The sequence below is a fragment of the Scylla paramamosain genome, chromosome 24 (assembly GCF_035594125.1).
Source record: "Scylla paramamosain isolate STU-SP2022 chromosome 24, ASM3559412v1, whole genome shotgun sequence".
Classification (NCBI taxonomy): domain Eukaryota; kingdom Metazoa; phylum Arthropoda; class Malacostraca; order Decapoda; family Portunidae; genus Scylla; species Scylla paramamosain.
This window is the reverse complement of record NC_087174.1, coordinates 13,348,328-13,355,827: the sequence shown is the minus strand read 5'-3', so window position 1 is coordinate 13,355,827 and position 7,500 is coordinate 13,348,328. Positions and strand designations below refer to the sequence as shown.

Here is a 7,500-nt window from a genome sequence, read left to right as displayed (position 1 = left end):
AGATTCGCGTGCCTCCCGCTGGCGTCGAGGCCGTTAGAGGCTGGCACGGCGTTGGACTCGAGGACACGGTAGCCTTTGTCGTCTGCGATGTAACTGACGTAGAACTCAATGCCCTCAGGACTCTCCCACCTGAAGCGCAGGGCGTGGGAAGGGCGTTAGAGGGAGAGGATGGTGTGGGAGGAGTGTTAGAGGGAGGAGGAAGGCCTGGGAGGGGGCATTAAAGGGAAGGGAAAGCGTGGGAGGGGTGTTAAAGGGAGGGAATGATGTGAGAAGGGATGTTAGATGGAAGGGGAGGGCGTTGCAGGGGCGTTAATTGAAGGGGAAGGATAATAAGGAAAGGTTTAGAAAGATATGGAAGGGATGGATGGAAGAGGGAAGGGAGAAGGAGGAGGAGGAGTAGAAGGAGGATAAGAGACACATGGAAGGAAATAGATAGGAAAACAGGAGAAGAGATGAAGGTAAAGAATTGGTGGATGAAAAGGAGGAGGAGGAAGAAAAAGAAAAGAAGGAGGAGGGTAATAGAAGAATCTGTGGAAGCAAGAGGAACACAGGGAATGAAAGAGAAGATAGGGAGAAGGAGAGAAGGAATGGAAGATAAACGAGAAGAAGAAGTGAAGGTAAAGAACTAGTGGATGAAAAGGAGGAGGAGGAGGAAGAGAAGGAGGAGTAGGGGGACGGTAATAGAAGACTCTGTGGTAGCAAGAGGGATACAGGGAAGGAAGGGGAAGATAGGGAGAAGAAGAGGAGGAAGTATGCGAATTATAGCGGCAATTATAGATACTGATTGTGAATAGTGATGACATTGACGTTGGCAGGTATAGTGACAATGATGATGATAATGACCCCGATAACTAGAAACAGTGATAGGGGAGATAGGAGGGAGAGAGGGAACTGGGGAGAAGATAGGAAGAACAAGAGGAAGGGAGAAAGGAAGAGAAAAGGAGGAAAAAGAAGGAAAAGAAAGGAGGAAAAGGTGAGTGATGTCAGTGATAATGATAGTGATGTCAATGGTGGTGACGGTGACTTACTTGTACTCTCCAGTGACTGACTTTCCCGCCTCCCCGTCTTGCTCATGCTCAGCGTTGTCACCCTCGAAGTCAAAGATGTCACTGGGTAGGGCGGCGGCGAGGCAGACGAGGCCCAGGGTGACTACCAGCTGAGGGAGGGAGGGAGGGAGTGACAAAGATGAGGAGTAGAAGGAATAGGAAAATAAATAAGAGCACAAGAAGACAAGGGAAGCTGCAAGAATTCATCATGCCTATACGTGGCAGTTTCTTAACAAAGCATGCCTACCTATTACCACCTATCATATCCATCCACAAATATACTTACCTATTTCCACCTATCGTAACATAAGAACATAAAAAAACAAGGAAAGCTGCAAGAAGTCATCAGGCCTACACGTGGCAGTCCCTCTCTAAAAACATGCTTATTTATCTCCACTATCATAAAAAAAAAACAATGAAACAAGAATCCTCAAATTTAACCTAAGTTCTCTTCACCAATATTGGAGTTGACATGCTCGAGACACAAGTAAGAGTGAATGGGGCTCAACAGTCGTCAGTAAATTAAATGAGCGGTGGTGGACGGCAATGCGAGTCCCGTTTCGAATCCTGGTGACTGGCGGGATTTTTCTGGGGCGACTGGGTGTTCCTAGGTTGACGCAGCCTTGAGTGCGTGCCGGGCGGCTACGAGTATGGCTGGGATTGTTAAGGTGAGAGGAACTGGCCAGCCTGCTCCTTATACTGAGACGCAGCGGAGGGTGGCGCTGTGTCATCTCCTTTAAATCCTATAACTGTGGCTTCATTCATATCTAGTGCGTAAGAATAGATAAATAAATAATAAATGTTTAAAATGCATTAATAAATTGAACTGTAGTGGGAAACGTACACAGATCCCTTCAAATTTCGAGCTTTCTTCCCGGGACTACGTTCATATTTACTGCATTAAAAAGAAAGAAAAAAAAACTCATGTGGGAAAAGAAAGCTCAGAAGTTAAGCTGTACTCAGATCTTTTCAAATATCGATCTTTGTTACGGGGACTTCATTCTCATTCAGTGCGTAAGAAAAAAAAAATTAACTTTACTGGCAATAAAAAAATAAATAAAATAAAAAAATACCCTGATAAATTTTAAGGAACCAATACAACTTTAACTTACAGCTTGAATAAGTTTTAACCCTTTCACTGCTAGTCACTCTTTCCCTTAATCATCTATAACTTTAAAAAAACTTGTTTTTACAGTTGTCTCTTAAAAACTTAATTTTGTAGCTATCAAAGATTAACCTCATATTCTTTCCCTCTTCATGTCCATCCAAACAATTTATTACAGTGATCTCAGTATTGTCATCAGACGAAATTACCAATGAAAGGATTAAAGCACCAAGTAGATCTGTACCCACCAGAACCTTCATGACGGAGGCGTTGACGGAGGGATGAATGCTGAGGGAGGCTAAGGAGGAGTACTCGTAGATGTATCTGTATCTCCATCACTCACATACTATCTTTTATACCTCCTCCCGCCCTTCGCGTCCTTCACGCCCTACCAGCAGGAGGCGGTGACGGGACGGTGAAATGCTTGCTTAGGCCGTCCTTTACCCTCCCTGCGAGCAAACTGTTGCAGGGAGCCGGTAAACACTGCTCAAGGGCGCATCCCTTCTGCAGGACCGCGCCCGGATGAGAGAGAGAGAGAGAGAGAGAGAGTGTGTGTGTGTGTTTGTGTGTGATGAGGATGGTGAAAGAGAACGAAGGAAGAAGGAAGAGGGAAGGGAATGGAGAGGATAGAGAGGGAAAAATGGAAGTTGAGACTGTGTGTGTGAGAGAGAGAGAGAGAGAGAGAGAGAGAGAGAGAGAGAGAGAGAGAGAGAGAGACAGAGAGAGAGAGAGAGAGAGAGAGACAAACAGACAGATCAGATCCCCTCTTAACCTTCGTGTCTCAAAGGAATGTAAATTTAAAAGCTTCAATCTTACAATGGACTTTTTTTTAGTATTTCAAGACTCCGAATTCTTAACTTAAAATTTTGACTTGTGGGGTCGTGAATATTAGATTTCTTTGTCTCTGCCGGGAGGTCATGGTGCAATTTTTAATAGTCTTTTCAGTTTATAATATTCTCAGAGAAATGAATGAAAGGGAAGGGAAAGGAAGTTACTGTTAATAAAAGTGGACTGTTGTGTGTGTGTGTGTGTGTGTGTGTGTGTGTGTGTGTGTGTGTGTGTGTGTGTGTGTGTGCTTGTATTTTGCTTTCGTCAGTGTTGCATGCTTAAGAAACACACACACACACACACACACACACACACACACACACACACACACACACACACACACACACACACACACACACACACACACACACACACACACACATACACACAGCACGTAACACACACAGCAGTCACACACACACCTCAGTTCACCTTCAGCAGGTAACCCAATTAAGCGAGGCAGGTGTTTTGTGTGTCTGTCTACCTGAGAGAGAGAGAGAGAGAGAGAGAGAGAGAGAGAGAGAGAGAGAGAGAGAGAGAGAGAGAGAGAGTGTGTGTGTGTGTATGTGTGTGTGTGTGTGTGTCCATCTGTATTTCTTTGTTTCTTAATATTTCTTTCTGTCTGTCTGTCTGTCTGTCTGTCTGTCTGTCTGTCTTTATATGTGTACGTTGTCTGCTCGTTTGTTTGTTTATCTAATTGTCAATTAATTTATCTTCTATCTATTCAGTATTCTCACCTCTCTCTCTCTCTCTCTCTCTCTCTCTCTCTCTCTCTCTCTCTCTCTCTCTCTCTCTCTCTCTCTCTCTCTCTCTCTCTCTCTCTCTCTCTCTCTCTCTCTCTCTCTCTCTCTCTCACACACACACACACACACACACACACACACACACACACACACACACACACACACACACACACACACACACGTACGTCATATTACACGGTCTTTAAATTTAGTTCTTCCTCGTCATCCTCCTCCTCCTCCTCCTCCTCCTCCTCCTCCTCCTCCTCCTCCTCCTCCTCCTCCTCCTCCTTGACCCTCCCGTTACCTCCTTGACCCCCAATGTCACAGTTCGTTTCATCACGTGACCAAATTAACCTTAGGTACTTTAAAGGGTGGAAGAAGGGAGGGAATAGGGAGAGGGGGAACGAAGAGGGGGAAAGAGGAGAGAGAGGGAGAAGGGAAAAAAATAAGAGGTAGGGCAGAAGAAGGGAGAAAATAAGAGGAAGGCAGGAAAGAAGGAGGGATTGAAGATGGGAGGGAAGGAAGGAGGGAATAAAGGGAGGAAAGAGAGAGGGAGGGAAGAAATAAGGAGATAGGAGGGAGGAAAGGAGAGAATAGGGAGAAGATAGAAAGACTGGAGAAAGAGAGAAGGGAAGAGAGAAGGGAGAAGAAAGGAACAGAAGGAAGGAAAAGGGAGAATAAGATTAGGATGAAAACTACTTCTACTACTACTGCTACTATCACTATCATTACTACTACTACTATTATTACTACTACCACTACCACCACTACCATTGCCATAATTGTTACCACTACTACTTCTACCATTACTCCAGAGAGAGAGAGAGAGAGAGAGAGAGAGAGAGAGAGAGAGAGAGAGAGAGAGAGAGAGAGAGAGAGAGAGAGAGAGAGAGCCCGCGCCACAAGGTCGATTGGAGTAATGATAAAACACAAAAAAACACCCTTATTCACTTTCTCACGCACCTCACGTCTTCCGAAGGTGCTAAAGGAGGGAGGGAGGGAGGGAGGGAGGGAGGCAGGGAGAAAGGTAAAGAGGAAGGGAGGGAGGGGAGGGAAGGCAGAAAGGGAGGGAGGGAAGGGAGGGAGGGAGGGAAGGATTGGTTAAGGAAAGAGAGAGAGAGAAGAGAATGGGAAGAAAAGGGCAGAGGAACAGAAAAGAAGGGAGGGAAGAGCAGGTAAGGAAAGAACTGAGGAAGAAAGAAAGGGGAGAAGGTAGAGAGGAAGGGAAGCATAGGTAGAGAAGAGAGAAGAAGAGAAACGAGAGAGAAGGGTAGAAGGACAGAAAAGAAGGTAAAGATAGAGAGAGAGAAACGAGGAAAAGAGAGAGAATGAGAGATAAAAGAAAGACGAACCTAACTTTTCAGAATTACGAGGAACAAATGAACACTCAGCTGGCGTGAAGGCAAGGTACAACAAAGGCAAGACTGTAATATAGAGAACACTGGTTACCTTGTCTCTAGTCTGTGGAAGATTACAAACTGTCATACTGCAATTGGTGTTACTCACTATGTATGTAACTATGAAGGAGAGGGAGATAGTGGGAGGAAAAAGGGACAAGTGAAAAGGAAATGAAAAGGGAGGATGTGAAAGAAAGGGAGATATGAGAGAAAGAAATGGGGAGAGAGAAAAGATAGGGAGAGGAGGAAATGCTAATAAATAGAGAATAGGGAGATAGGAGGAGGAAGGGAGCAGAGAAAGGGAAATGAAAAGGGAGGAGGTGAAAGGAAGGGAAATATGAGAGGAGGAAAAGCAGAGAGAAAAGGAAAGAGCGGAGGAAATGCTGGAAAAGAAAGGAGAGAGAGAGAGAGAGAAAAAAGGAGAAAAGAAGAGAATGGGAATTTGAGAGACAGGGGGAAAGAGAGGAAGATAAGAGAAAGGGAACATAAGGAAGGAGAAAGAAAGGAATGTACAGAGATGAAAAATAAACGAGAAAAGAGAAGAAAAAGGAAGGTAAGGAAGTAAGGAAAGTTGATAAAATGACTGAAGGAAACTTAGGAAGGGAGAAAAGGAAAAAAAGAAGAAATTATTAGATGAAGGAAAAAAATAAAGGCCGTTTTTGTTCCCACCTCCTCCCTTCCTCTCCCTCTTTCTTTCCCTCCCGAACACGGACACACGCAAGGACACACACCAACACACACACACACACACACACACACACACACACACACACACACACACACACACACACACACACACACACACAGGGAGAGGAAAAAACGTACATGTCGCTTATCATGTTTTTTTTTATTATCAATATTCGTACACACATATAAACACGTACACAGGTAAACACACACACACGTACACATGCACACACACGTACATTGAGGTGCGGGGAGGTGTTATATGGAGTTTTCGTGGAGGAAATGGCGTTCTCCTCCTCCTCCTCCTCCTCCTCCTCCTCCTCCTCGTCCTCCTCCTCCTCCTCCTCCTCCTCCTCCTCCTCCCACATCACCTCACAACAAAAATAAACGAAAACAGAACCACACATTTCACTTCACTCCTCCTCTTCTTCCTCCTCAGCTTCCTCACCCTCCTCCTCCTCACCCTCCTCCTCCTCACCCTCCTCCTCCTCGCCTTCCTCCTCCTCACCCTCCTCCTCCTCACCCTCCTCTTCCTCACCCTCCTCTTCCTCACCCTCCTCCTCCTCTCCCTCTTCCTCCTCGGCCTCCTCCTCTACGGCGGCGCGAGGGGCGGGGGCGGGGGCGGCAGGAGCAACAGGAGCTACGGGCACGGCGTTGGATTCAAGGATGCGGTAACCTTTGTCGTCAGCGATGTACTTCACTTCAAACTCAAGGCCCTCGGGACTCTCCCACCTGACGGAGGCGCAGAAGGAAGTTAGGGAGGGAGAGGGAGGGGGCTATTGGGTTGGGGTAATTTAAGGAGGGTACATGGGGGAGGGTAATGTAAGAGGGAGAGAGAGAGAGAGAGAGAGAGAGAGAGAGAGAGAGAGAGAGGAGAGAGAGAGAGAGAGAAGAGAGAGAGAGAGAGAGAGGAGGGGGGGGAGGTTTAAGATGCTGTTTCGTTCACTGTTTGTTTTCCTTTCGTTGTTTTATTTCTATGGTGGTGATGGTGATGATGATGATGATGATGATAGTGATACTGATAAAAGTTGATGATGACAGTGATGACGATGGCAATAATAATAACCGTGGTAGTGATAGTGATAAGAATGATGATGATGATGGTACAGATGACAGTGATGATGGTGATGACAGCAGTGACAACGGTGATGATGGTGACGACTTACTTGTACTCGCCAGTGACAGACTTGCCCGCCACGCCCTCCTGCTCGTGCTCAGCGTTGTCACCTTCGAAGTCAAAGATGTCATTGCTGGGGCGTGCGGCGACCAGCGAGGCCAGGCCCAGGGCAGCGACCACCTGAGGGAGGGAGGAGGGCGAGTGAGGGTGAGAGAAGGGAGAGTGAGAGAAGTAAGAGTGAGTTTTAGGGAGTAATGGAAGAATAAGGGAGTTTGGAGGAATGACAGAATGAGTGGGACAGGTAATGAGGGAGGATGAGGGAGTAAGGGAGTGATGAATGGGTAAAGGGTGTCTCTAGAGTGAGGGAAGGAAAGGGAGGTGAGAGAGGGAAGGCAAGGGTGTGTTTAAGGAAGGGAAGAGGAGGTAGAGGAGATGAGGAAGAGGATAAGGGTGTTTCATCTGGGGGGAAGTGTCTTTGATTGAGTGAAGGAGAATTAAGGAAGGGAGGAGGAGGAAGAAAAGATGAGAGAAGGTAAGGGTGTGTCTGAGGAACGGAGGAGGAGGAGGAGGGGGAGGA

The 7,500-nt window shown here is 46.4% G+C and overlaps 2 protein-coding genes across 2 annotated transcripts in view; both read right to left on the bottom strand.

Annotated features, from left to right (window-relative positions):
* The window catches only part of LOC135112749 (cuticle protein CP575-like), a 3,146-nt gene extending 622 nt beyond the window's left edge, over window positions 1-2,524 (bottom strand). Inside the window, exons 1-3 of the mRNA XM_064027537.1 lie at window positions 2,400-2,524; window positions 1,029-1,156; window positions 1-129 (exon numbers count right to left, since the gene is read on the bottom strand). The exon at window positions 1-129 is cut by the window's left edge and continues 622 nt beyond it. Of these exons, the coding sequence (XP_063883607.1) occupies window positions 1-129; window positions 1,029-1,156; window positions 2,400-2,411 (269 nt within the window). The 5' untranslated portion in view covers window positions 2,412-2,524. The remainder of the gene's footprint in view (window positions 130-1,028; window positions 1,157-2,399) is intronic.
* A 3,421-nt stretch (window positions 2,525-5,945) lies between these two features.
* Window positions 5,946-7,500, bottom strand: part of LOC135112943 (cilia- and flagella-associated protein 251-like) — a 2,624-nt gene continuing 1,069 nt past the window's right edge. The window contains exons 2-3 of the mRNA XM_064027898.1: window positions 6,973-7,103; window positions 5,946-6,538 (exon numbers count right to left, since the gene is read on the bottom strand). Coding sequence (XP_063883968.1) covers window positions 6,220-6,538; window positions 6,973-7,103 — 450 coding nt within the window. The 3' untranslated portion in view covers window positions 5,946-6,219. The remainder of the gene's footprint in view (window positions 6,539-6,972; window positions 7,104-7,500) is intronic.